The sequence below is a fragment of the Epinephelus lanceolatus genome, chromosome 15 (genome assembly GCF_041903045.1).
Source record: "Epinephelus lanceolatus isolate andai-2023 chromosome 15, ASM4190304v1, whole genome shotgun sequence".
Taxonomy (NCBI): Eukaryota; Metazoa; Chordata; class Actinopteri; order Perciformes; family Serranidae; genus Epinephelus; species Epinephelus lanceolatus.
This window is the reverse complement of record NC_135748.1, coordinates 22,780,598-22,806,206: the sequence shown is the minus strand read 5'-3', so window position 1 is coordinate 22,806,206 and position 25,609 is coordinate 22,780,598. Positions and strand designations below refer to the sequence as shown.

Below are 25,609 nucleotides of genomic sequence, written 5' to 3'. Positions count from 1 at the left end.
TAATGTTCATTACAATGATCTGTCCAAGTAAGTGGTCTAGTTTTAACCTGCGAACCCCCTGTAGCATTGTTAACTGTGTTACCACTGTTAGCTTTGTTATAAGGAAGTTAAAAAGAGGAGAAGTCATTGCGTCATATCACATCATACCAGTGGGGTAAAACACATGTGCAGTGAAATCTGGTCTGCGCTTTCTCAAAGACTCAATACCTGGCACACTACAACATAGAAATGACTGATCTGTTTTACTAAGATGTACGCATTGGGTCAGAATATTTTTGTACGAAAAGTAGAGATATACAATTCTGTAGTTATTGAAAAAGTCTGTAATAAAAGACCATAAACAAATGCTTTCTATATGCAAACATTCTATTGTGTATATCGGCCCCCATCAAATTGAGTGTACCCAAAAGTTCTGTTAGTGCATCCAAGAGCACCTGAGCGGACACCGTCACTTGCTGTAACCCTCCACCCTTGCATTTCCAGTTACATTGCATGTGTCATAGCCTATAGATCTCATAGGGTTACAGAGTGTGTCCCAGCCTCCTTTGATTAGCCTTGCCCTGTTAGCAACGTTAGCATTGTCAGCATGGCTGGTTGTGCTAACACAGTTAACAATGCTAAAGGGGTTTTATGGCTCAAAATGAAGCTGGTTACTTACCTGGGCAACCTGGGGGGAGCCTGGAGGGTGGCCACCATGTTTCCGCAGGTTACCGGCATTAATTGCTAATGAGCAGCTCCATTAGCTATCTCCACCACTACTAAATCCTACACACTAGACCTTTAAATATAAGTATTTTTAAAACCATAGTTGATGGTTTATGATATTCATAATTAATGAACTCAAGTGATCCTGCATGTTCTAAAACTTTTAATTAGAGGTGGAGAAAACAATCTCACCACAAGGTCCATTCAGTAAGGAAACTCTCTGTGTAGGAGCTTTCGACTGTGTCACAGGATCTGTATCAGTAGATGGGGTTTGCTCAGTTGTCATAAATTTGTGGATTTCAGATTTACATTTGTTCTTGCAATTAATTGTGATGAAGTTGCTATAAAGTCACAGTTTATCACCGCAAACACTATAAATTTCTATAACAGTATACAACATATTCATGGCCATGGTCAGAAAGTTTCATATTTGAAGTAGTGAAGCACCGACCTGATACATCAGACTAGTATTGATGCCAATACTGACTTTATTAAGCAGACCAAGTATCAGCCATGACAATGAAAGGATTTAATTTTTTTTAAGTCTCTCTCTGAATTTCACACCAAATAGCTAATAATAGAAGATACTCACTTGACTTGTCAAACTTCAGATAAACACAAGAACATATTTTGTAACTAACCTGTGGATTTTGGCCCCCCCCCATCTTTGAGATCTGAAACCCATACGAGAGGGATTTCTTTATGGCCACAGCAAGTTAAACCTGTTTCATTATTCATGTGGGCACCTGATGAAAAATGCCTATCGTTCTTTGCCTGTTTCATCATAAACATGTTGGTGTTTAGCATCATGTTAACTAACATTAAAAGATATACAGATCTGACATTTGAGGAAAAGTATCGCATCAGTACTTGTTACCTGCAGATACACAGATTTTTTTAATAGTAATAAACTTTATATATACAAAAAAAAGTTACAAGGTGTTTGACATGGTTGAAACAGAAGTAAAAAAAAAAACAAAAAACATCAGGATGGCAATGTAATTAAATTAAACAATTGCAACAATAGTTATCAGAGCCAGACCCACCCATTAAGCGATATAAGTAGTTGCTTAGGGCCCCTGGCCTCTGGTGGCCCCTAGAATTTTTTTAATGAACTTGAGACAATATCAAAATAATTATTGAACCTCCTCGACAAAAACTGACAATATTTTGTGCCATTTTTGCCAACAAATACTGACAAAACATTGAACTTAGAGACAGGAGAAATAGACAATTTGAAGGCTGAGTAATTTGCTGTCACCATGATACTGTGGTACCAAAAAAAAAAAAAAAAAAACATTGATGATTTCAGTTAAATAAATTACATTTGGAGGTCACTTTAAGCCAGTGGTATACTTCTTTACATATTGCATCAGCTACATATTATAATGAACATAATGGATGTTTCAACCGGTCTAGAATTTACTGTCTCACTATGAATTATTATATTTAGAAGTTCCTCTAAAGAAATCTAGCACAAATGTACTTTAAATGTAAAAGTATATGGTATAGTCATATACAAGGTCACTGTAATAAGAACAGAAAATAAATAAAATAAAACAACAAACAAATCCTGTGTAGGACCCCCAAAAGTCTAGGGCAGTCTAGGTCTAAGTGAAATAAGATATGCAAATATGCATATATGAAAAATAAGGCAGTAACATTAATCAGGTCATAAGACATATTGGAAATTAAATTGTGTGCACACAGAAGTTTTTTTGTAAAGATAAGTTTTAAGAAGAAGATTTTGTTTCTGCAAGTCTATGAGTTTTCTTTTTATTCTCTGCAGTGATTGTGGCCAAAGTCTGGTTTCCTGCTGTTCCAGTTCTTAAATTAGCAGCACACTGCTTGCTTGTAAAACATAGATTTTATCCAGTGCCTTTAATAAAGCTTCAGTTGTGATTGTGACTGTTAAACTGTTGCATCCTTAGTTTTATGTTCCTTCTTGTCCCTTTTATCTTTTCATTGCCTTTTCTTTTCTTTTTTTTAAAGAATATAGTTTGAAATGTGATTATTTATCCTTATTAATGACCCATGATGATAAAATCACAGCTGTTAAACCCTGCTCCTCCTCTGGCTTACCCTGAATCCCTCCACAGCTCGCAGGTAGGCCACCAGCCGAGCCAATCACAACCCCACACAGGGTAATTGACAGTGTGGCCCCGCCCCCCCAGTCCACCTGTAATCCAATCCGCGGGCCTGTCACAGGTAAAACCGGCCTTAATTTCTCAGCATAGCCCCAAAAAAGCGAGAAAAGCCGACAAAACCCGTTCTCTCAGTCGGGGACACCTTGTTTGTTGCCGCGGCCCTCATCCAGCGTTAGCGGCGGAGTTTACCACGGTAAAGAAGACGGATCGGATTTTCAGTACCAACTAGAAAGTCCAGTTCGACCGACCGAGATGTCACAGGAGCATGACAAGTAAGTTGTCCTGACTCTCCACTTTTAGCCTGCACCAGGAGCACGGGACACTTTATACTGACTCTAAATATCTTGTGGGGATTTTTACACTTTTTTTTATAAGCTCATTGCGCACAGGGATTTTAAAAAGAGGCGCACTGTGGTGCACCTCTCACCTGCAGCTGCTGACGTATATTTTTCACCTGTATAATTTAATCATCATTATTTATCATAGCTTATTTTGTTAAAGGGTGAGTTTACTTTAAGACTTGGCTGCCAGGCTGGAGAAGCGATCAGATCTCATAGTTTCCCATGGAGTAACTCCGCTCGCTTCACCTGTCATGTTCAAGCCTGTACAGGTGTATCTCCACCTGTCGTGCGAGCACAGGCGCCTGTTAGAATAAAAACTGTCCCGTGATAGCGATGGGCGGTTTAGTGTTTGATTTTGCTTTAAGCTCTAACAGTCATGTGGATAGTCTTAATGATGTTTGTTCAGGAATAAACATGGAGCTCAGCAGGGAGCTGTCAGCCAAAGAAAAGTGTCTCTGCGGGTGGTTTTATATCAGTGTAGGAGTTTTGATCAGTGGCTTTACTCAAATGTGTTGAAATAAATTATTTTTTAAATGCTGATATAAAAGCTTTTACTATGTTGTGTATGTTTTTTTGAGGGCAATGACACGCAGACTTTTGAGGGGAGTGAAACTGTACACCTGTTAGGCGTTGGCTCGACTTTACTAACACAGACAATGTAAGCAAGCACAGGGCCATATGAGGTTTTAGTGGATTTTACTCTACATGATACAAATGTTTTGGCTGTCAAAAATGAAGGACTGCATGCACACTTCTGTAAATGTTAAAAAAATGCGTGTGTTTTCATGCACCTGTGCATTAAAGGTGACATATGTCAGTGAATTCATGCTGCTCCACTGACTGTATGTGAAATCTAATTTGAATTTCTGCCTGAAAACAAACTTTTCTTTCGTTGTTTTGTTGTAGTAATTAGTTACCCTTTCTCAGAGTTTGATTGCCAGTAAATACAGGATCTTATCAGGTTGCCTTTTATGAATAGCACAATTAGATATAGGATTACTAATTATCACTTTGCCTTGACCATTGAAGGGAAAAAGAAGCTGGATTTGTTGTAGTTACTCAGCGTGGAAACTGAGCCAGTCCGTTTACACTTTATCATAATTGCTTTGTTGTAGCAGAAAATCAGGCAGATGGATTTGGTGACAGGATGATTGTAGACGTATTATACAGGAGTGTAGTCTCCAGAGTTTGACAGGGAGCGCTAATGACCGAGATGAAACTTTAATAACAAGAGCTTGACTAATGACTTTGTTTCAGTCGTTAGGATTAATACGTCTGTGTAAACAGGAGCTGAGTAAACATTAAAATTGACTCTAAATAGGCCAGTTCAGCACTGAAATGTTTTCTGTTTCACTTCTCAAAACTGTTTACCTGAGTTCTATGAGCTTAAATTAACACATTAATACCATTACAAGCAGATGAGACACACAAAAACACAAGGTGCTGTGTTCTCATTGGCCCAACTCAGTCCTGTTTACAAAGCAGTGACTCTTAAGGCGTTACAAGATGGAAGAGGAAGAAGAGGAAAAATACGCACACAGTGACTTAGAATAACAACTTTAGCTTCTCTTATGAAAGACAGTAGCATGGCGCAGGAATGTGGCAGGGTCAGGTGCGTCACTTGCGGTCAGCTTCCCAACCAATGAGAATTCCCCGAACCAGAGTCGCCACACCGGACAAGCCTGTAGAGCATCTTTCGCTGGAAACACTTCAGTGGTTCGATGGCTGAGATTTGTTGCACAATGATTGAAAAGCTTGAACAACAGGTCTTACGATAAAGAATATCTACATGGTTGAGCTCTCGCTCTTATAACCTGTTTGTCTGTTCTGAACGAGGTCGTGATTGCAGGTCTTGGTTTTGTGAACTTGTGTGGAGTCAGTGAGGAGAGTCAATCTGGAGATCTTAATCCTAGAGGCCATATCTGCTCTTTTAAACATGTACAAGCACTTTCCTTACAGTGTATTTTAAATAATGTCTTTAATTGTTGACATCAAACAAAACATTTTAAATGACATAATCAGATCTCTCCGTTAAAAAAACATAAAGTAATAACTGAAGAATTGCATGTAGATAAATGTGGGTTAAGTCACTATCTATCACAGAATTAGGAAACACGACGGTGAGCAAAGCCCTTGCATTGGGTGTCTGTGGCCAAGGGTGTAGGTTTCATTTTAACACTCAGGGGAGCATACATGAAATGTGGTGTTTGGGGTCCTCTGCCAGATAGTTTTGAGCATCAAACGCTTCATTTCCTGCATTTTGGTGAATTTTTATGTCCTAATTTCTGCATTTTCTGCATCAGTTTTTGGTCTAAATGTCTTTAAAGCTGTCAAAATAAAAGTCCTCTTCTATTTTCATGTTTTTTAAATGGGAAAAAATCTACACCTATGTCTGTGGCAACAAGTAGCGTACAGTTAATGACACATATTTCAGCATCCAGCAGTGGTTGCTCCTCCAGAGAGTGTAGGCGGAGCTACATAACAGACTCTTCAGCTCACTGAGTGTGAAGTGGTGGACTGTCTTTTTCTGGTCTCTGCTTGACTTTATGTGTGAATGGTTACTTTGGCTGAACAGTCAAAGAAAAGAGTGAAACTTAAAAAACAATTGAAACTGAGGTGCCATGCCATTGTTCCAAAGGCTCATTTGTCCAATAAAAGTCCCACTGAACCTAAAGCCCATTTCTCCAACAGTCTGTTTTCACCAAAAACAAACATCCATTGCTCCGAAATCCAGAGTCTCCAAAAAAACACACTCCCTGTAGTTGGTTTCAGTTTCCCTGCTGTGTTTGAGCCACTGGCCCTGGGTATTTTTACTGACCCTTTGCAGTGTTTCTCAGGAGCATTTGAGCCACTGAATCCAGATGTTTTTCGGCGACCCATCCCTGCTTTTCTTGCGACTATTGTTCCACCAAACATGGGTGTTTTAAGCCAAAATATGATCTTCTGCTAAGGCTTTTGTGCCTAAACGTAACTATGTCTTTACCACGTCGTTGTTGACAGATGTAATGTGTCCATAGTTTACAGAGACGTACAATGCAAACATTTTTTTCTGGCGATTATTTTGTCTCACCACACTGAGAATATATTTTTGGAAAAAACAGGACTTCAGAGCAATGGTAATTTGTTTTTGGTAAAAATGGCTGTCTGAGAAATGGCCTTTTGGTCCAGTTAGACATTTTTTGGACAGGGCTTCAGAATTTTCAGAACAATGGGCAGTCCCCAAAATGGAAAGAGAGATCCTAAAAACCCACCTGCAGTTACTGGATATTGACATAGTTGCCACCAAAGCGAACAGTCAAGGAGATCTTCATGAATGTAACTTTGACTTCTTATTCATCTGGATAATACACGGTAACTTATGACACTTCTTCTTCTGTTTACAGTAAACGTGCGGTCCTGGTTCTCCAGAACGAGCCAGGCTACGGCGGCCAGCGTCGCTCCTTCACCACAGAGGATGAAGCTTGGAAATCCTTCCTGGAGAACCCGCTGACAGCTGCCACCAAGGCCATGATGAGCATAAACGGAGACGAGGACAGCGCCGCAGCTCTTGGCCTGCTCTACGACTACTATAAGGTAACAGAAAACTTACTTAGGAATTACTGTGGGAAACAATTCTCCATCTTTCTAAGCTCATCATGAACTTGCAGTGGATCTGTACACAATCAAAAGCAAAATCTTGTATTAGTTACCAAATCCTTTCAGGCTTTACCTATATGGTCTTTCTCCATACTGACATCCGACCATGAGGCAACATCTGTGAGGCAGAGCTTATGTCATGTAACTGATCTATAGACAGCGTGATGGACCCGGCTTGTTGGATGTGATGTGGTCAGACGCTGAGCGGCTGTGTTTACCCTCCCATACAGGTGCCCAGGGAAAAGAGAACAATAACCCAGAACAAGCCAGAAGCCTTGGTCTGTGATGTGGATCCCAACAAAAGGTAGGCAGCAGCCCTCACCTAATACCACCCCCCTTTATAAAATAAGAGCATGAAATGCAGAGGGGAACCACGGCGTGAAGGGAACGGAGGGACTTGAGCTGTTTTTGCATTCTCTGAATTTTGTGTAAATTTGCATATATATATGAGGAAGCGGTACAGAGTGCAGCCTTAACCGCTCGTTTATTAAAATCTATTTAAAACTGCACACATATACATCATGGAGGAGAACCTGGTGTCTCCAAAAAGTCTTTTCAGGAAGAACAACAGCCTTGTTTTTCATTTGAACTCAATTTATGGGTAACCCACTAGATTTGCTCTTCATTTAAAAGGGACCTATGATGCTCATTTATTAATGTCTCACTTGTATTTTCTGTTTCTACAAGGGCATTTATAAACACTTAAATGTAAAAAAACACTTTATTTTTCCCCCACTGTCTTTGGAGGAACGCCTGTATTCACCCTGAGTCAGAAACGCTCCGTTTTAGCAACTGTCTTTTTAAGCTCCCCTCCCAAAAAAAGCCTAGTCTGCTCTGATTGGTCAGTGTTTCCCTTTGTACATCACTGCAGCAGAGGGAATGACTGTAATAAAATACAGCGACTCTTTCTACAATGGTGCACAATGGTACATAAGTGGAGAAATTTACAACATCGGTGACGAAGATTGGATGTTTTCTTTACATTAGCGTGTAGCTACATGTAGCAGTGTATGTAATGCAAACACCTGCACTAATGTGCCTGGAACAGATGAACATATAAAGAAATCAATAACGAAATGAAGTCGGCTTGTCTCAGAAATAAAAAATGAAAGTGTTGGAACGACCCAAAGCCTGAGTTTTTTGCTCACAGGGTTTCCTTTTACATATGTTTACCTCATTATTTTAAATTTTGTCCGCATTTAATATGAGCATTTGACATTGTAACATTAAAAATATGTGACAGAAAATATATGACAGAAAAAAAAGTAAAAGCACAATCAGTCTCCTTTAAGGTAATACACAAGGTTATACTAACTTAATTTCATCAGTAGGTCTCACCCAGGTCAAGATGTATTTTTCAAGAGACCTAAAAGTAAAAAACATTCACAGTCACACCAAGTGACACAAAACAAATGAATAAAACCAGGCATAGGTGTCATAAAGTAACATAAAGCTTTAAAATCTCAAAAAAGGATCAAATAATTTATCTTGAGAGTTGTGTTATTCATTTTAAGCACATGTGTAAAACCTGAATCTGAGAGTTTTGCGTACGTATTAGTTATGCAAGGGTAATAAATCAATCACTTAAGTAGTTCCCGGAGGGCAAATGGTTGTGAAGCAGTGAAACATAAAACATCATATTAAAAACACAAAGCACATTAAACACATATGCAAAACAAAATAGAAAATGTTTTGCATGAGGGGCGGGCTGCTTTGAGTGTCAGGCTGGGTGACAACAGTGACCTCGGCTTCTCAGTCAAATCCACTCCTTGCTCCAGCCTCTTGACCAAACTTGGCCACTTTTGTGTCCAAAAAAAAACAATATGGCAATGGATGAAATTCTGTCCACAGTCCACAATCCAATGGGTGACATTACAGTAGCTATGTCCATTACTTTTACAATCTATGGTTTCTAATCATCTGAACCTAAGAACCTTTGTGTGAATACAGGTCCTGAAGGTGCACATGAGCTCATGACAGCATTGTTATGTTGTGTGGTCAATGGGATTTAAACTATGCTGGACAACACATTAAATCCAGCACTACATATGTGCTGTTTTTCTTTGTTGCAGACACCAGATCCAGGCTGGACACTCATTAGCTCAACTTCAGGAAGCTGGAATGGAGAACAGGATCCAGGTCCTCAAGGGGCCCTTCAATATCCTTCAGCTGGCCCAGGAAAAGAGGGCCCAGTTCCCCTCACCAGGTCTGTTCACAGTCAACAACATAAACAGACACGAGCAGCTTAGGAGTAAAAAAAAACCTGATTGTTATATTGCCGTTTGTCCACTCAGACACGACCGTCACTGTTTCCATCGCTGCCATGCCAAACTACCCGGCCGTCAAGACAGAGGTGCCCACCCACGGCTTCTCAGTGACCGTGCCAAATGACTGTGCCGAAACCGACGGCCACGTGAGCGTCTTTGACCGCCAGCTTGCCCACAATGCGGTTCAGTTCAGCCCCAGCACCCAATCCCGCACGCCCCCCGACTCCACCTTCTCCGAGAGTTACAAGGATGGTTCCCAGGAGGTGTGTGTTTCGATCCCCCTCTTTCTAAACCCCGCTAATGCTCTCCCTACAACCCCCCCTTCACTCTACTCTCCTCTCCGCTCTCAGATCTCTCCCATCACACAATAGGATATTCACCTGATCCCATGGAGCCAGCGGTGGGCTCAGCCTTCCCTGGTTTTATTTGAACATGCCAAAATAGTGGCCAGTGTGTTATTATGCCATTGTCTCACCAACACAATAAAGTGCTGTACTTTTCTCCTACAATAGCCAAAGCCCTTTCTCTCTCCTCTTATTCTATTTAACCTGGAGGGGAATTACCTTAGAATAGAGTAACCCAACAAAACCGCTGTACGGGAGGGGGTGAGGGGGGGTTAGCAACATGAGGGACTAGAAGAAAAGGGAATGAAGTGGACAAATTAATTAAATCTACAAAAACTCTCAGAACGATCGTTAATTAAAATATTGGTGGTGAATTATAAGAATTTGTTGGTGAATATGTGGAGCCTCACTTCACACTCTGTATCTGTTCTCTTTGTGCGCTGCAGGTGTTTTCCTTCCCAGGGGATCTCCAGTTACGTATGGCCTCCATGGCACCTGAGGACTACACTCAGTTTGACACTGTGCCGGGGTAAGTCGTGCTGCCGCTGGCCCACCGTCCGACTTCCACCGCCATTCAGCTTTTTGACACAAGACCGCAGAATGGTTTCATTCATAGTGGTCACAGGGGAGACACCAGACTCCCCTATGTGTGAAAGACAAAAGTCTGCACACACACACACAGGCGTTATCTGGTCCTGTACACTGATTTTAAGGTCACGGTGTAGCTGCAGCAGCTACATGATGCGTGTTTTTGAATGCTGTTGTTGCATTGTCATCCAGTTTTACAGAAAATAAATGCCTTTTCTTTGTGTTTCATTCTTGATGTTTACTTCATTCCCTTGTATTTCAGGAATAACTTCGAGTACACTCTTGAGGCGTCCAAGTCTCTGCGTCAGAAGACAGGTGACGGGACGATGACGTATCTCAACAAGGGCCAGTTTTACCCCATTACCCTCAGGGAGGCTGACACCAAAGGCATTCAGCAACCCATCACCAAAGTCAGGGTAAGAAGGGAAGATAAATAAACCTGAGAGATACTGACATTAATCACATGCTGAAACATCATTATGACATATTGAGTTTTAACTGTGTGTGATCATCCATTGTCAGAGTGTAGTGATGGTGGTGTTCGGAGAGGAGAAGTGCAGAGATGATCAGCTGAAACACTGGAAGTACTGGCACTCCAGACAGCACACTGCCAAACAGAGGTGTCTGGATATCGGTAAGAACCACTTTCTTTAATTTAATTGATACACAAATGACCATCCTGTGGGGGAAGTGATCCTTTAAGCTGTCAAATACATTTAAAAAAAGAGCACTGCTGCAATATCAAATTAAAAAAGAGTCATATAAAGTCAAATATAACATCAAAGACACTGCTGGTGCACAGATGGTGGTAATTTTAATGATCCACTGATTCATTCCTGGTGATATCATTGAGTCGACTGATTAATCCTCCCGTGTCTGCACAGTTAAGTGGCAGGTTGAAAGGGCAGCTTAGCAGCAGCTGACAGGAAAAGGTGTGTTGCTGGGGATTAATGCTGCGGCCTTTAAAGCTACAGTTGGGAACTTTTATAAAAAATAATTGTCATATTAACTGAAACTGTCAGTGTATTATGAAAGAAGAACATGAGACAGATAGTCATTGAAAAGAATCATGTCCCTCCTCCTCTACTTACTGCCTCGGCACTGGAAACAACCAATCAGAGTGGAGGAGTCTCTAAAGCAGCTGTCAATCATGTCAATTGCTCCATGAACTGTGGTCAAAGTGTCAGACTAGGCAAGGCAAAAAAAAAATTTCTTTATGAAAGTTGCCAGCTGTAGCTTTAAGGTCTCACCTACATGTATATACAGAGGTTTTTGAAAAGTTATTTTCCCACTACGTTCAAAAAAAATTCTGCCCACATGGCCTTTGTTCTACAAAATGTCTTCGTACACACTAGACGGCAAGAACGTTTGCTAGCATCACAGTCTCCCCTCAAACATAGTAAAGCGTGCAGGCTAATGAAACCCTTCTTAAAAACACCTCCTGGAGATCTCATCACAGTTGATTCTCTTCTGATATAAGGATGAAAGCGCTCACTCAGAGATACAAGCTATGGTCTGGACATGCTCATGATATTGTCCCACCATCTGCTGGTTCAAGTGGGCCTGATCCAAAACCAAGAAATTCTGGCGGACCATTAACATTCGGTGCAGCCGATGCCTCTGTGCATCTGTAAAGTGATGCAGCAATACTAAGCTGAAGTGTAAAGTAGTCATTAGATCAAGTAGTGCAAACAATACTTTAGCAAACAGGTAAGTTAGTTCTCTGTTGTTATTGTTTCTGGCTCATGCTTACTACACAAAGCAACAATGGTCATGTATGAATCATAGACTGTATAAATAATCGGTTGGAGGACTCCTGTTTTAAAGCCTCCAGTTCGGCATTTTAGCTGCCGCCATCTTGGTTTTTTGGAGCCAGGAGTAGAATTTGGCCATTTGAGGAACTGTAGTTCTTGGCAGTTCGGTGTTGGAGGTTGCCGTTTGGCGCAAACTGAGAAGCTGTGAACCTTAGAAGTCGTTTTAAAAACTTTAGAGACCTAAAACTCCATTTTGAGCGTGGGACACACTGTCAAGGAAAACATCTGTTTACAGAAATATCTCCATACATGCACACAGGGCTTAAAACCTCACTGTGTCATACAGTAACTCATTGACTAGAAGTTTAGAAAGTTTTCAGTACACTTTTACAGTAGCCAGGTTGGTTCAGTCATACATCTCACTCTGCTGCTAAATTAGCCGCTTAACTCTCGTTTTATTGTCACAGCTGACTACAAGGAGAGCTTCAACACCATTGGAAACATTGAGGAGATCTCCTATAACGCCATTTCCTTCACTTGGGACACCAATGAGGAGGCCAAAGTAAGAGACACTCACACACACACAGCTTCACAGGCATCCAACTGATTGACGTTACTTCCACTCACAAGGCTGCTTCTAACAGCATTCATGTAAGAACAAGTGTTTGGTCCACAGGGTTTCCATACACTTCCTTGTCTTGAACTCTTAATATCAACACACGTAAAACTTTAAGCCAAAAATAGACCAGTAGACTCCATTTTAAGGTCTTGTGTGCTTTTCGCCACAGACCAGACTTGAGGTTTCAGGTGCTGACACCTCTTTGTCGGCGATCATCAGCGGCTTTGTTCATTGTGATCCTCCAAAACAGTCGTTAAAGAAAATTGAGGCCTGTGTAGAGGAGTGAGGATGCTGTCATGTCGTTCCTCCCCTCCTCCCGTGTGTTTGGTCTTGTTGCGTAGAAACGTAGTGGAGATGTGTGGTGTGAGTTTTCTTGACTGGTCCAACCTGCCTGTCACCCCTATTGTGATGGTGTGTGTTAAGGTATTTCTGCGCACCAGACAGGAGCAACAAAGAGTGCAGGAATGAGGAAACTCAGCGAGGGGGCACAAGGACAGTTAACAAATAAAATCCCGTCCAGCAGGTAGCCAGGAGAGGTGAATGAGAGGAGGCGCTTCTGTCCTCTCTTGATTCTTATTGTTGACCCTCATGTCAGCGCTTCCTGGCACTGATCCACCGTCAGCCTGAGATGGAGGACGACTGACAGGAGACAACATGGCGCCACAGCTCATCCCCCAGCGTCTCGCTCTCTGTGGGCTTCATTTAACTTAAAGTCACATGCACAAACCTCTCTCATACATGTACACATATACACAGTACATACACACACACACCAGGATGTGGGTCTAACTGTCTCATGACTCCAGGCCTGTGTCCATAGGATGTTCATCCTTGTGTGTGTTCACTGCCTCTCTGTGTGTGTATTTTTAGAAGCACCGCCCTGCTGCATTGTTTGAGTGTCTCATCAATGAGATGTTAAATGAAAGATGAAATGTGTGTGTGTGTGTGTGTGTGTGTGTGTGTGTGTGTGTGTGTGTGTGGCTTGCCCCTGGGGTAATTGCTCTGCAGCATATACGTATTTGCTGTGTATTTGCACAAGGCAGCCTCTCCCTTATGTTTACCTGCTCTGGGGCAGCTTACTGGTGTTATCACAAAAACATCTTTTGATGACAATGATTTCTTTTCTGCTTTTAACAGTTTGAAGCTTTATATTATTAATTTTTTGCTGCATCATTACATTCCCTAAAACCATTAAAATATTGCTTTACCTGCCTTGTTTTCAAGGTAAATGCTGATAAATAACTTTACTAACTAATCTAGGTCACTTTATCAGCCATTTTAGGATTTCGTAGGTGATGATTTCGCAATTCAATTTTGGGCGCAAAAGAAAATTGCCAAAGAAGTTGCAATGCTGTCATGGATTTAGAGCTTACTATTTTGAGCATTCAGTGTTTCCCCCAGAATTAAAAATCTATTTGTGATGGAAGTGGGGTAGCAACAGCTGATCACCAACATACCGATGACCTTCTCTGTGAGCTGGTCTCCTCCTGCTCTCTCCGCTGGGTTAGCATGAGCCAACACATCAGCAATGGCTAACATACGACACAGAGCCATTTAACAATCCCAACAATGTCATACCTACACCGAAACGGCTTTACCCTGTCATTGAACCCCTCAATAAATGTTGGGTAACATCAGCAGTGTGATGCTAACAGTTATCCCTGTCACTGTGTGTGGCTCTGTCACAGGTGCAGCAGTAGTCTCGTGATAAACAGAGACAAAGCATCAAGGAGGGGCTGAGTGAATCAATATGTTGTGTGCAGTTCTACAATGAAAAAAGTGGTGCACCAAAATTTCTTTTCTGTTGTTGCTCTGACTTGAGGGGGCATTCATGTGAATTTTCCCAGTCAGGAACTCGTTTTTACAATTATTCTGACACGTCACGAATGCAGCTTTAAGTTGCCAGAAACATAACATACCAGAAAAATCACACCTCTAAAAATGTACAGATCTTTTCTGATTATCACTCCAAATATTATCATAGAACACTGTAGAAAATATTGTATCATTTACACGCACAAATGCAGCAGAAAAAATGAAAGAGAAACAATAATACAGTCTGGTTACATGTAAAGTGATTTCACTCGACACTTGACACCACCACTTTCAACTGGTTTTCTCAGCTTTTTTCCACATGATATATGAATAAAGTGTCTTTGCTTTGAATAAAACAGGGTCAGTGTGCATTCACCGAAGAAGAGCTCCAGAGGGTTTTATTTAAAATCATGCAATGCATGAATGCACAAATTAATTCACAAAGATCCATTTTATTTGCCTCTTAATAATATTCATATTATCAGTGATATCTGCTGCTCACTCCTCGGTGTCTCTGTGTAAGGTGCTTCCAAATGCTCTGTTATGATAGTGCGTTTTGTTGACACAATGACAACCTGTTTTCAGTACAAGCACCACGAGGACAAAGGAGTATCTCCACGTTTAAAAGAACACCTAACTTGTGATTACTAGAGTTGGTCAATAGAGGGCAACACAGAACACTGAATATAGTGTGAGGACTGAAGTGCAGAAAGGCCTCCATGTGAATGATCAAGTAAAAAGAAGCAGTCATTGATGAAACAAGTTGCTGTTGACTTTAAGCTAGCAGATATTTTTATGTTAAAGTTGGACATTTTCTCTGTGCTTTAACCACAGCTGTCCCTCCTTCCTCCCTCCGCAGATCTTCATCTCCGTCAACTGTCTGAGCACTGACTTCTCCTCCCAGAAGGGCGTCAAGGGTCTCCCTCTGAACCTGCAGATCGACACCTACAGCTACAACAACCGCAGCAACAAGCCCATCCACCGTGCCTACTGCCAGATCAAAGTCTTCTGTGACAAGGGAGCCGAGAGGAAGATCAGAGATGAGGAGAGGAAGCAGTCACGCAGGAAAGGGAAGGTCGCCGAGCTCAACCCCGGCCTGGCCTGTAAGTCACTCAGGAGTACTTCACCTTGTTTAACATGCAGAGGCAGGGCAATGAAACCGCTGTTGTTTGATTTAGGTTTATTTACTACCTAATCCCAGAGGTTGTGTAGCAGTGAACAGTGATACAGACACTTCATAACGGATCACCCTAAATCACCCACATTTTAAAGGTGACCTTTTCACCCCCAAATCAAAAATACATATCTTTCCTCTTACCTGTAGTGCTGTTTATGAATCTAGATTGTTTTAGTCTGAGGTGCCCAGTGTTGGAGATATCGGCTGTAGAGATGTCTGCCTTCTCTCCAATATAATGGAACTAGATGGCACTCGGCTTGTGGTGCTCAAAGCGCCAAAAAGATTCATTTTAACAGCAGTGTCTCTTTCCAGAAATCATGACTCGGTCACCCAAGAAAATCACAGACTTTGTTGTGAGCAGTTTTATGTAGGAACTATTTTCCGTCTAACAAACTACACCCGCCAACTGTATCACTGTGCATCTACTGCTAGCTCACCTAGCACCACTGAGCTAGCTGTTGCTACAGCTCAGCTGAGGAGGACGCCATTAATGCTACATCTTGGGCTTGTCACAAGCATGAGTAGATGCACACTTCCTTCTGCACAGTGATATGGTTGATGGGTGTAGTTCGGTAGAAAAGAAAAGTTCCTGCATGAAACTGCTCACAACAAGGTCTGTGGATTATCTTGAATAACCAGGTCATGATTTCTGGACAGAGTCACTGTACAGGATTGTTGGTTAGTGTTTGTAAACACGCCCGCCAGCGAAAGTGAAAGTAAAAGCCAACCCCAGATTCCCTGTCGTTTGGCGTTTCGCCTTGCTATATTCAGTGTATGGTGGATGCCAGCTGCTAACTTGCTGCTGGTCACCACCTTTTACTAAAGCCCCGACCTCCCCTGAATGCTTTGGGTATACTGTACATGTCCTGAGCACAGAAAATAAGAAAAAAATTGAAAATAAAGGTGTAGGGCAGAGTGTCTGCAGGAAAGATTACCACCACACACTTCTAATGGGTCATAGGTGATATGTGAGAGGGATTACTTCTGTATGAGTCTGTACTTAAAAAAAACCCCAACTGTATAGTGAATGTTTAATGCAGACTTTAAGACTTTTTAAAATGTCCCTCTACATTAATGGACACGTAAGTCTAACCCGCTCCCTGTTGTGTCTTTTCCTCCCAGTCGTGGACGTCAAAGTTCCCATCCTCCAGAAACGCAACGACGTGACCATCTTCAAGATGATGACCGACCACGAGACCCAGCCTGTCCTCTTCATTCCTGATATCCACTTCTCTACCTTCCAGCGCCATGTGAGTGCCAGTCACAGACACACAACTCTAGCATAGGTTTACATGTCTTGTATGTCATCTCTGACCACGAACATTTTGTTTTGCTACATTTATGTAACACTCGTAACATCTTCATTGATCCATAAACAGTTTTATTTTTCAGCTTCCACCCACCCATCAGCCAGCTGGGTCGAGGTGACCTGCTTGTTTGCTAGTTGGCAGGAACAGTGAGTTCTGGTTGCGAGCTCTGATAGGAGTCCTACATACCGATGGCTGTATTTCAGACTGCTTACTCACAAGATGAATCATTTACCAGTGACTCAAAACAAACCAGGGGCTCAGAAGATACTACCTGTTCTGCCAACCTAATGTATGCTCAGAACAAAATAAATAGGCAGATTTAGAAACAGGAGGAGGACTGTGGTTTTTGTTAATGATGTGTAGATGCTGCATGTTGCAGATTTTACCTGCGTGCGTGCAGTTTGTCAGGGTTTTATCTTCTCGGTGACTGGACTCTGAGCTTTGCTTCCTGCACTTAGGATGAACACGTCACATGACACTTACAAAGGTGTGTGTGGCCCGCACAAAAACGTTTTTTAGGTCACTTCTGGCACCTTTAATGTCTTCTTTGTCATATAATGAGCTGCTCTATATATAGTGAAAACGACTGCACAGAAAATAAACTTACCTTACCTTTGAGCGCCCTCTGCTGGTCACATTATGAGCAGGCCCACCTGAGTACAAGTCAAATAAGTACTTTTTCTACCTTTCTCTCACTCTCACTATGTTTACTTTGCTACCAGCGAGACTGAGGGACAGACAGGAGGTTATTTTTAGTGTTGCCAATGACATTGAACCTGACTGAACTGCTATCAGTTTCTGATAAACTCTGGGTTTACTGGGTTTCCTCTTAGAATAGAATTCTATTAACAGCAGCGCCTGCAATCAATACAGTCACAGAGCGAAAAGGCTGCAAAAAACAGCTCCTTTCCGAGGATTAAAAAACCAACAGCAGATTATTTTTGAGTGATCACGAGCTTTATTTCAAATAATGATGGATGGACTTTGCTTCTACTAAATTTGACCTAATTTTAGAGTTCTTAAAGTCTATTTTTTCTATTTTAATCGTTTTTATGTAGCTTTTTATTGTTTTTAGATGCATTTCTTCACCCTATGTAAAGCACTTTGAATTACCTCTGTTTTTGTAAGGTGTTGCAAAAATTAAAATGCTTTGCTTTGCATAAAAAGAGAATGTGATAGCAACTGATGTATTACGTATGTCCCTATGTAATTAAACGAACAGTATGTAAGATATAGGGGGATTTAGTGGTATCTAGCGGTGAGGACTGCAGATTGCAATCAGCTGAAACTTGTACTGCCTAGAACTCTTAGAAGTCTTTATCGTTTAAGAGGTTTTTTAGGAGCTGAATTATCCGCAGAGGTCACCTCCTCTCTAAAACAAAGCAACAAGGTGAATAAAACCATTATTAACACTGAATAAAGTAGTTTTACGTCACAAAATCTGTGTTTCTCCCATGCTCTCGTCATGGAGGGGCTGCTAACTATGGTGATGGACGCAAAATCGTGAACTGGAACCAGTGTTTGGTTTGTCATTTCTGGGCTACTGTAGAAACATGGCAATCTCTGTAGACGAGGACCCACTCCCTATGTAGATATAATCTTCTCATTCTAAGGTATTAAAGAAAACCTCTGTATATCAATCCAGTTCTGCCAGTATAGCCCCCTGAATCCTACGCACTGGACCTTTAATAGAAGACCGTGAGGAAGAAGAGGCTTATTCTGTAGTTCTTAAAAAAAAAACAATAACTCAAAAACATGTTTTCCGACCTTTTGACCCCTGAAAGTGATTCTGTGAACCCCGTAAGGGTGCAGACCTGCATTTGGATCACAGTACCTCCAGCTGAGTTGCCGCTTAGTGTTGAGCAGGGTCAGTTCTCAGTGATAAAGCAAGAGTAAATGGGTCAATAGAGGAAACCTTTGGCTGTTGACTTTATCTCCGACCTGGCTGACTGATTTAGCCGCCAATTTGGCCTTGAGGGCAAACTGTTATTTGTGATATTGGGCTTTATAAATAGAATTGAATTGACTTAAACATGCAGGGTTAGTACTACAGCAGTCACAAAGTAGTGCATTTTAAACATGCATTGCAGGATATATGTTAAAATCATGTTTAAGTGCTTCTTAATGTCAGTTATTGCCATGAGTATCAGGTTCCCAATACTCAGTCATCCATATCTGATACTAATAGCAATTTAAAGTAATCTCTGATACGTTATATGGTTGGTTGTTTTTGAGTTAATGTCTCTGTTTCTGTTTCCTCTGCAGCCTTACTCGCAAGAAGATGCAGAGGACAGGTGAGTTCATTGGGGCCCTGATTTCATACTTGCTTTTAAAGTATTTTTGAACCGAGACAACCTTTGGCACCTTCCCAGTAAAAGCCATACGCAGATACATGCTTCTAGGAAATGCCTGAGGGCTTTGTGTGCATACGTGTTTTATAGCCTGCTAACTGGTTGTTAAGGACATTTAAGCAGTAATTTGTGTGTTTCTGTGTGTCCACCGCAGCTCGGGCATGAAGAGATTACCCTTCAGTGACGATGAGTTCGGTTCGCCCCCAAACAAGATGGCGAGAGCGGAGGAGCCAAAGAAAGGTACGTGTGTGTGTATGTGAGTGTGTGTGTTGCTGTAGTGCAATGCTTTGACTGTTCACATGCTCATCAGGTGAGTTATGCTCTTCTCATGGGCTAAATCAGCGTTTTAAAGTGTCTGTGTGTGTTTGCTGTGGTCGGCCCCTGAGGGCGACCCACACACACATTCTCTCTCGGCCATGTGACTATTCCAGGTCTTTCAAAACACACACGTGCCCAAGGCCTCCATTGACCCAACAAAATACCACTGATCACTACATGCACACACACGCATGCAAACAAGTCTGTGCCCTTTACCCTACATCCTATCTCTAGGCATACAGCAAGCTTTCTTTTAATATGTAACGCATTATTTAAGTTTTGTTATAGCCAGAAGAGGAAAGTCTTGATCATTTAAAACTGGTTTCACACAGATTCTGCATGAATACACCTGCAGAAAGTCAGACTTGATCATGTAAAACAAGTTTGTGCTGAGAACAAACTTGATCATGTAAAACAAGTTTGTGCTGAGAACCAGTTGACCTTTATATATGTATATTTTACAGATGTGAAAGCATGGGTAATTTGTCATCTTAAAATGACTTTAAATCAAACTAAATTTATCTATAAAAGTCTAGGTGAAGTTTAATCTTTCCACGACAGCTGTCATGTTTTTCCACTTAGAAAACTGGCAGCAGTGCAATGCGTGAAAGAGAGAACTGCCAATCATATGAAATGACGTCTGTTTCAAAGTTATCCACGGCAGCTCCAAACCACAATGAACTGTGCCCTACAAATACGTTGTTGCATTATAAACACCACCATACACTCACTTACTGTACTGTTTCACTTCTTTCTTATTGAGTTTCGCTCCATATACAGACATGACACTAGTGAAACTTCCTGTGCACGTACAGTAGATACGTCTTTGCTGTATTTAGAGGCCACATACATCACACGCTGCTGCCACAGGTTGGAAAACAATATGAGGAAATCTATTTAGAGTCTGATCTATTTTGAGATGGGTCTTGTGAATGAGAGGTGGGTCTGTTCATTTATGATGATTGTGCTTTCTAGGTGTGCTTTGTCTGTGGCACATCTTTGAGTCTGGACGAGCGCCCATGCAGTCTGGCAGGAGGGGTGTTTTGTTAAAATGGCCTGTAACACTATACAGTACATCTTGAAATTTAATAAAGGATTAATCATACAGTGCACGTGCCTGAGCTTCACTGCTTCAACACTGAGACGTGCATGCAGTGAAGCCACGATTCCTCAAACCCACACAAGTGAACCAACGCGGCTGTCAAGCTGTTCAGACCGACGTAAATTCATGCTTCGTGTCTGCCAGTGACTTTTATCTGAGGCCAGATTTGGGGTTTGTTTTTGTGTCCAACCCATGAACATACGTGCTTTCTTTTGACGCCTTCTCGTTTCTTCTTTCCCTTTCCACCACACAGTCCTGCTGTACGTGCGCAAGGAGACGGAGGAGGTGTTTGATGCCCTCATGCTGAAGAATCCCACGCTGAAAGGCCTTGTGGAAGCTGTAAGTGGTTCTCAGTTCATTAAACTGGTAGTGGCTGGTGTTGAACTTCATGTTTCTGATGTATATCAGTGGTCTCGGCCTTGTACCTGTGTTCAAAATCACATACTAACATACCGCATACTCATGGAAGGATTACTGAACAGGCCTACCTGGCACAGGTCGGCTCTTAACGGCTCTCGCCATCATTTGTAATTATTTTATCCAGCTGTTAATTATTTAAAGCGTCTGCCTCACGGTCTGCCATTGGACAGTTTGAAGAGCCACAGTGCATTTTTGGGCGGTCGAGTATGTCCAGTAAGCTCATGTCTCAAACTCAGAAACTCTTGCTAACCTAGTATACTTCCTGACATATCCCACATATACAAACTCAACATACTGTGCAGTTGGAACGCACTACATACTCAGCTTTACATCACACTTAATATGCATATTGTGTTATTATGTGATTTTGTACACAATCTGTGTGTCTAAGCAGCTACAGCAGGTTGAATAAGCTGTGACAGGACACCAACCCAGCATAATGTACGAAAGGATGAGAACAAGGAGTGGATTTAGGAAATTGAGAGAGCGAGAAAGGGTGTGTGTGTGTTAAAAGGGGACACAGGGGGACAATAAAGTCAGTAATTGAGGGGAGGGATGGGAAAAAAGTTGTGGAAAAGAGGAAAGTGGAGGCGTCCTGGGGAAAGAAGAAGAGGAGAACGTGGGAACAGGGGTGTGTATAGCAATTATGGAGAACCAACAGTGGAGTTGATGAGGTAAAGCAGATAAGCTGTAACAGGTGTGTAAAGGATAATGCTTTTTGTTTATACTATCTTCCACCCTTATAGACAGAGATAGAGCTATAGTGCTGCTACAGAGTCCCTTCTTTATGCCCCCTTTGCATTTTTACACAGAACCAAACAATGGTGACATCATGCTACACTGCTGGGTGTGACATGTAACACAACAGCATCAGCCTCTAGTGTGACATATAACATAGGCATTGGCAGGGTTTTCTAAACAATAACAATGGCATAACATGTCAACAACAATCATTTACTAACCATGTTGTATGGTGGCTGATCTCGTCCTCTGTTAAGAGGGTAACAAGCTCCTGGACCTTATTGTTTTACCAGTTTGTGGACATTTTTGGCCACTTTTCTTTGCCTTTGAGTTAGCTGCTAACTGCTAACAGCTACTATTTAAATCTCCCATGGTCAAATTGTCACATCTGTCCCACCCATGATCCCATCCTGCTGGCTGTCCCGTTTATACAGAGGTTGTTGTTACTTCCTCCGAAGGGGGAGAAAACTCTGTCCCCCCTGTCCACGATTGTACCATCTATACAGAACAGCGAGGCGGCATAATGGCATGAAATTCCCGCCTTGAAGAGGCAGTGTAAAAGGGGCTTTTGAAAGCTTGAAAGAAGCTTTTATATTTCTTTAAATAATTTGACATTGATTTGTTTTTTTCTTTAATCAACCAGATTTCAGAGAAGTACGAACTACCTTTGGAAAAGGTTGGAAAGGTCTACAAGAAGTGCAAGAAAGGGTGAGTATGAGTCAGTAACACTGCGCCACACTATGCCTGAAACTCTGTGAGGGACCAAATCTGATACCAATTAATAACCAAATTAACTAGAGATTGCCATGGAATGGCATCACTTTAGCCATGACACAGCGATCCACGACTTAAAATGAATGTATACCATGGGCGTAAAGTGGGGGAGCCAATGGTTCCTTCTACCACATCCATCTTCAAACTTAATAAGAGTTTGTGACTGCATCTTGCACAGTTGTGACACTATTGCATTGACAAAATCTGTCCACAGACAGACAAACAGACACAGACTAACCCCTGTCAGAATACTCAAAACCACTTCTGTGGTAGTTCTCACTACAACAGGTGCCACCAGGACCACTTTTTGCCATAATGATACGCACACATTGACTCACAAGGGTAAAACAATACCTGCCGTTGCAACCTTGTAGCCGCAGGTGACAAATGCTGTTCTACCTCATTCAGCAGGATTCTCCTTAGGGGCTCCCTCAAATTGTATCTGTCTAATTGGCAAATTAAGCTTAATTTAGTTCTTCTTCAAAATGCAAATAATGACAGTGTCAGTCAAACCCCTCGCTTTCCCAGATTCATTATTGGCTGATTTATGTCATATCCCTGAAACACAAAACAGCACTCCTTTACACTAACACCAAGCAAAACTAAAATAATTTCTCCTTATTTAAACTTTTAAACATCTTTCTAACAAATTAATATGGACATTTGTGAGTTAACTGAGCATTAGCAAGCTGCTGTTGCTATGGCTGCTGCTGTGATGCACATCAGCCAATCATGAGCTGTAGGAGCAGACTCATACAGGCTTGATTTACATCACCATAATTGGGATGTTGAAGGTAAATTAAACTGTGCGATGATTACATTTGCATATTGAAGGTAAAGCCATGATCTTGAGCAAATCTTGCTGTAGTACAATACATCTTAAAGGAATGTTTGGTGTTTTGGGAAATATGCTAATTTCTTGTCTAAAGTTAGATGAGAAAATTGACAGTTAAAACGTAGTTGCAGCCAGTTAGTTTATCTTAGCACAAAGACTGTAAAGAGGGAAAGTGTTAGCCGGCTCTAAGGGTAAGCTAATGGGCTACAGCTACATTTTCAAGAAAGTGAACAAAGATGTTCCCCAAAACGTTGAAGTATTACTCTAAAGGTCCAGTGTGTAGCATTTAAGGGTATATATTGGAAGAAATGGAATATAATGTAATAAGTATGTTTTCTTTAACGTATAATCACCTGAAAGTAAGAATTGTTGTGTTTTCGCTAGCTTAGAATGAGCCGTTGATATCTACATAGGTAGCAGTTCCTCGTTGACGGAGTCTGCCATGATGCTCCACCATGTTTGTACAGTAGCTCAGAGGAGACTAACCAAACACTAGCTAGGGCAATTTGCGTTTTCAAGTCGGCCAACGTAGTTAACCGACCCTCCGCGACAAGCAGCATCGGAAAAACGCAGGTTTTTTAACGTGAAACTGCTTTATTCTGTGTTTTTACTGGTTTAAATCACTTGGTCTGTTTGTTTTGGAGGGGAAGAGACCTCTGCAGATAATTTAGCTCCCGGTAAAAACTTCCTGAACAATGAACACTGGGGGGAATTCTAACTGGGAGTAGTTTCAGCTGGTTGCTATTTGCAGTCCTCACCACTAGATACCATTCTGTTCTTCAACAGAGAAGATAAAATAAAATGATAGCAGCCCATGTTTAATGTCCTGCCAGTCTGTACTCTCAAATAAAGGCAGAAAAAGTCCACAAAATAATATTAAAAAAATATTATTGCGGCCATTGAATTAGTCAGGATTCTACTGCGCAATATTTTTTTGGTATGAAGATGAAATAAAGAGGTCGCTAACACCATGTCTGTTTTCTAATAGGATCCTAGTCCACATGGACGACAACATCATCAAACACTACTCCAACGAAGACACCTTCCAGATCACCATGGAGGAGCTGGGCGGCATGTACAAACTCACCCTCACTGAAATTTGATTGGATGGTGCGAGGTGACATCACCTAGACCAGAGGGATGGAGGACTTATGACATGCAGCTGTCAGTAGTGGTTTACACGTCTAACTACGCAGTGATTATGGACTTTATCTGAAACTTAAATCATGTTGTCTTTGTGCTGTATTAATGTCAAACAGATTTTTAAAGTCCCACAGGAGGTATTTAAAAAAAAAAGCCATAGCTCTTAATAGGCAGCAGTGCTAATTAGATATGTAAGCTATACATTTTAATTCATTTTAAAACCTTTTTTTTAATGTATACGAATCAACGAGTGAGGACAGACTTGATTGTTGTGACACCTTCTCAGTAAGTCGCAGATAATAGCGCCCACTTTTGTAAATTTTTGTGCAGAGCGTTTGTAGTGCTGCTATACCTCATGCTATGCTAGCAGCAGTGTTTCTTGTTCTGAGGAGAAACGGCCCAAGTTCCTAAAGCCATAGCACTGATGATTACAATTCGTAAAGTTGGGTATTTAGCGCACAAAATAAAGACAGCAAATTGTTGATGGAGCCCGAGAGGTTCAGTGTATTAAAACTAAACAACATGGCAGTATTTAGTGTGTAAAACTCTCTTTAAACATCATACAATTAGGGTAGAATATTGTAAATGTTTGTTGTATTTTTTTTAGCATAGGATACATGTTTGTGAATGAAATTACCTTTTTTGTCAGATCGATTTAAATGATGGCCTTTTTTGTAAGTATTAAATAGTCACTAAATATATTGATAATAATTTTAAAACACCACTTACCTGTAGAGTAGTTTTCTGAATGTCGATGAAATAGGTCAATGAATGTCTAGTCCAGTCCATGCAGGCTGTTCTGGAAGTGCAATATGATATTTAGGTTCAGACACATTCAGAAAAGAAATTTCCTCTATTGCCATAACTAAAGTATATAATACATATTAACGGATAAACATTTTTTTGGAAATATTGTTGTATATATCCACTGAAAAATGGATCTATATGATCCCTCTTTTGTATCTCAGTACTTATTGTGTATATATTTATTAAAAGAAAGGATGTGGGTCATTGTTGTTTTGTTTTTTTACCATATATATCCAAATTTCTGTTATTCCTATTAATATAATGTTTTTTTTTTCTTTTTATATAAAGTTATTCTAACATTACATGTCAAGGGACAAAAAGTAAATAACATGTTTTTAACTGATGTTTCTTGTTTTGTAAAAGACTTGATGCACAAAGTGCCTAATAAAGGCTCTCTAGCAGCGTCTGTTTTGGT

The 25,609-nt window shown here is 41.1% G+C and overlaps 1 protein-coding gene across 2 annotated transcripts; it reads left to right on the top strand.

The window, feature by feature from the left end:
- Positions 1-2,940: 2,940 nt before the first annotated feature.
- On the top strand, positions 2,941-25,600 carry grhl1 (grainyhead-like transcription factor 1). Of its 2 annotated transcripts, none has more exons than XM_033643525.2 (16): positions 2,941-3,124; positions 6,577-6,766; positions 7,060-7,133; positions 8,902-9,035; positions 9,124-9,359; positions 9,887-9,969; positions 10,291-10,444; positions 10,551-10,662; positions 12,250-12,344; positions 15,076-15,319; positions 16,516-16,643; positions 18,969-18,997; positions 19,209-19,294; positions 20,728-20,813; positions 22,279-22,343; positions 24,233-25,600. In XM_033643525.2, the coding sequence occupies exons 1-16, from the start codon at positions 3,105-3,107 to the stop codon at positions 24,345-24,347; spliced, it is 1,851 nt and encodes a 616-aa protein (XP_033499416.1). In that variant the 5' UTR covers positions 2,941-3,104; the 3' UTR covers positions 24,348-25,600. The 2 variants fall into 2 exon arrangements, with proteins under 2 accessions (XP_033499416.1, XP_078031192.1); XM_078175066.1 differs by lacking the exon at positions 2,941-3,124 and adding an exon at positions 3,187-3,354.
- Positions 25,601-25,609: the final 9 nt, after the last annotated feature.